Source organism: Elaeis guineensis, chromosome 15, assembly GCF_000442705.2.
Source record: "Elaeis guineensis isolate ETL-2024a chromosome 15, EG11, whole genome shotgun sequence".
NCBI lineage: Eukaryota > Viridiplantae > Streptophyta > Magnoliopsida > Arecales > Arecaceae > Elaeis > Elaeis guineensis.
The window spans coordinates 38,303,837-38,307,546 of record NC_026007.2 but is presented as its reverse complement, the minus strand read 5'-3'; the positions used below and the strand labels follow the sequence as shown (position 1 = coordinate 38,307,546).

Sequence of the window (3,710 nt, the reverse complement as noted above, 5' to 3'; positions counted from 1 at the left end):
GGAGACATAGCTATCCTATTTTCTATTCCGATTTCGGCCGAAAACATCTTAAAATACAAACTAAATGGTACAAAAATTTGAAGGTCCAAAGTCAAATGGACAACCACCCCACTATTAGTGGCAGCTTTTGCCTACCCATGATCATGGCGTGAAGAAGGCCTACTACTATTGAATTCTGAACACCACGCCACATCGTTCCAAAACCCACCACGCCTAAAGCACTCCAACAAACACAGAAGAATCATACAAAGTGGGACATGAACAAAGAAATAGATAAATAAATTAAACAACGTAGAAAGAGGGGCATTCCGTAGTGTGAAGGGCTTTTGAGGCCCCACTCCAAAAGAACGGTCCTCATTTTGGATTGTTCCTCCAATTTGTTTATTATTTTCTCTCTTTTTGGAGATCTTTATTGGTTTCGGGTCACGATCTGGCCCTTCAAACAAAAAGGAGCCTAAATTTCCAACATTTCGACTGAAATATCTTGACTTTTCGAGGGAAAGAGAAGAGACCTGGTGTCCTGGTTCCCTTTTTATTGTCTTTTTGAGGCCTTTTGGAGGATAAGGCTTTTCTAGCGCTTTCTCCGCTCTTTTACCCTTGTTTCGCTCCTCGGATTCTGGTGGTGGTCTCTTCTGGGCAAAAGGTGAGATTTTTATCGGGTTCCGGTGCCGTTTGGTGTTCCTTTTCGTTTGGATCCATCAAGATAGATTCCAAAAAAGTGTTTCTTTTTGCTTCTTTTCGTAGCGGGATCCTGGGTTGTGGTGGATTTGGCCCGAGATCTCTGCTTCTTTTTGGGAGGATTTTGTTTCTAGGGTTTTGAAATTTGAGTTGTTTTTTTTTTTTTTGGAATTAGGGTGGTCGGACCTCTTCCGAGGCGCCGAAATTGGATTTTGGCCTGTGAAGTTTGGTGTTTTTGCGAACTTGAAACCTAGGAGGTCTCGATTTTGGGGGATTTTATGCTAAAAAGCCAAAGCCCAGAGCTTTTGGGGTTGATCTGCTCGGAAGTTTGGATTTCCCCCCTTTCTGCTGGCTAGGGTTTCGAATTATCATTCTCAGTAGCAATTTGAGTGGGTTGAGACTAGAAGCATCGGTTTTTCTAAGCAAATTTCAAGTTTTCAGCTAATAAAGGAATTTTGCAGATTTTACTGCTTCTGTATTCCAATTTGCGCGCTAATTTTAGTTCTGCAATCTTAGATAAGGTTGAGCAACTCTGCTGGAATTAACTCTCAATTTCTTCTTCATATACTCTCCCCACCTAGATCTTTATTTAGTACCCATTTATGGTCTAAAAAACAGTTCCTTAATTTTGTCATTTGGTGTTGTAGGAAAAACAGTTCCTTAATCCAATTCATGGAGTCTTACCAACCCTTTTCACCATCCTTCAAATCTTCTGCTGCCACGGCCGTACTGGAGAAACCTAGTCCTGAGCCTGTCAAGCAGAGCTCCAAGAGCTTCGCCGGTGAAGTCACCACTCAGCGGCCGGTGCCGATGGTGTCGACCCCTGAAGGATTCATTGGCCATCTCGAGGTTTTTGTTCACCAGGCGCGTGACATCCACAACATCTGCATCTACCACAAGCAAGATGTTTATGCCAAGCTCTGTCTCACTTGCGACCCTGAAGCAACTGTCTCGACTAAAATCATAAATGGTGGAGGGAAGAACCCGGTCTTCAATGATAATCTCCGGCTCAATGTCCAAACCATCGACACTTCTCTCAAGTGTGAGGTCTGGATGCTGAGTAGGGTCAAGAATTATCTTGAGGACCAGCTCCTGGGTTTTGCTTTGGTGCCTCTATCAGAGGTTGTCTTAGCCAATGGGAAGTTGGAGCAGGAATTTTCCCTCTCTTCTACTGATCTCTTTCACTCACCAGCTGGTTTTGTTCAATTGTCGATTTCCTACATCGGCTCTTCGCCAGAGGTTATGGCCATTCCAGCTCCCATGGCTTCTGCGATTCCGGATGTTACTTTGCCAGATTCAGGGAAGGATGATGCAATCCCTTGCGACTATGAGAAAATTGAGTTCCCTGACTGGAAGATTGTGAATGAAAATCAGCTTATGGTTTCTCAGTATTTTGGGATCCCATGCACCAATTTGGATGGTCCAAGCTCAGAGTGCTTGATTACTTCGGAGAATGGCAACTGCCCAGATGATGATGCAGGGGTCCATGTTGTCGAGAGTTTCTCAACTGACAACAGTCTTGTTTCTGCTGGATCTTTGAAAAATGACACTCCTGTAAGCAGTGTCTCAACAACTGAATCTCCTAGGGTGTTTCCTACCTCCTCGCAGTCCATCTCTGATCCATCAGCAACCTCATCATGTCTGAGCCAGAAAGATAAGAGTGCAGAAGTTACAGAAGGTGAGGCTGATTCATCTTCTGGTGGGCGGTCGGACAATGCATTCACGAAACCTATTATCAGCATAAACATTGAGCCAGAGCAGACCATTGATCAAAAGGACATTGTTGATATGTATATGAAAAGCATGCAGCAGTTTACGGAGTCATTGGCCAACATGAAACTTCCAGTGGATATTGAGAATAGCAGCCCCACTACAGAAAATGCTACTTCTGGTTCTGAGAAAAAGTTGCCAGCAACCAAAGGAACTGGTTCTAAAGTTTTCTATGGAAGTAGGGCTTTCTTCTGAAGTTATCCCACCAGAGGATATACATGTGACTCTAGACTTGGAGCTTATAGTGGTCAGTTAATGCTAAGTAGTGAAAATGAGCGCCTTTTTTATGCTGTTTATGTATATCAGAAGGTGAAAGATGATGTGTACTCACTACAAACTTGCTGTTGTTATGACTTTTACATGTATCTGATATGCTTGCTTTCCTTTCCTGATTGTGTGGTGTTGTGATCAGTTCGTTAATGTTTTTAGAAAATTGTTGTTTTGTTGCATTTTTTACATTACCATCTTTATTTTGATTTAATTGTTATATATTTGCACTGTCGCTACGTTCTGCATGAACTAATGTTTGAGTGTATGATAAGTATGGAGTATCTATCCTTAACTATAAATGGAAAGAATTTGTCTGATGGATATGCTACTCTTGGAAACTGAAAATTCTAAATTCTATGTTTGTCTTGTTTAGTCATGATTTGAGCACTACTGAGTGCTATGTTGTAAAATGTCTTAAACTGAGTTGATCTATCAAATGGTTATTGTATACGATGGCTAACTTAGTGGGGCATTGATACCTCAAAACGTAACTGTTCTAGTTATCAACACTTTGGTAAGGTGAATATTTCTTTAGTCTCCTGTCTTATCTCCAAATATTCTCTAAAAGGCTAGGGATCAAAGCTACATTGCTTTGAACAAGTTTAGAGGGAGATTAGCTGATTGTATTCTCTAAAAATCATTATAAAAAGTGGACAGTCATGATAAAATTTTAATTATCAGAGGGAAAAATAACAATTTTATATTACAGCTCATAAAGTATGTTAAACATTAAAGTCGGTATTTAAGTGAAGATTATAATGTTTATTAAATTCCAGTGTGAGTTATTAAGAAGACTGTCTAAACAGACAAACCAAAGACTCATTACCAATGGTTACATTCAACTCCTATTGATCTTTCTGCTTTCCAAAGTCATTTTAGTGCCAAGTAAAACATCGCTTTGCCTCTTTAGGTTTTCTGAAAGTTAAATGTTGTTCAGATTGATTTGTTATCTGCTACACTATGTTGAAACTTGGTGCAATGGTAAAGGCTTG

General features: G+C 40.6%; 1 protein-coding gene across 2 annotated transcripts; it reads left to right on the top strand.

The window, feature by feature from the left end:
* The first annotated feature begins 411 nt into the window (after window positions 1-411).
* LOC105035990 (uncharacterized) lies at window positions 412-2,840 on the top strand. Of its 2 annotated transcripts, XM_019847505.3 has the most exons (3): window positions 423-643; window positions 854-1,199; window positions 1,326-2,840. In XM_019847505.3, exon 3 carries the CDS (start codon window positions 1,351-1,353, stop codon window positions 2,641-2,643), a length of 1,293 nt encoding a protein of 430 aa, XP_019703064.1. In that variant the 5' UTR covers window positions 423-643; window positions 854-1,199; window positions 1,326-1,350; the 3' UTR covers window positions 2,644-2,840. The 2 variants fall into 2 exon arrangements, with proteins under 2 accessions (XP_010910018.1, XP_019703064.1); XM_010911716.4 differs by lacking the exon at window positions 854-1,199 and having other exon boundaries at window positions 412-643.
* Window positions 2,841-3,710: the final 870 nt, after the last annotated feature.

Coding starts and splice junctions, on each gene's coding strand:
- LOC105035990 (XM_010911716.4), top strand. CDS start 1,351: ATGGAGTCTTACCAACCCTTTTCACCATCCTTCAAATCTTCTGCTGCC.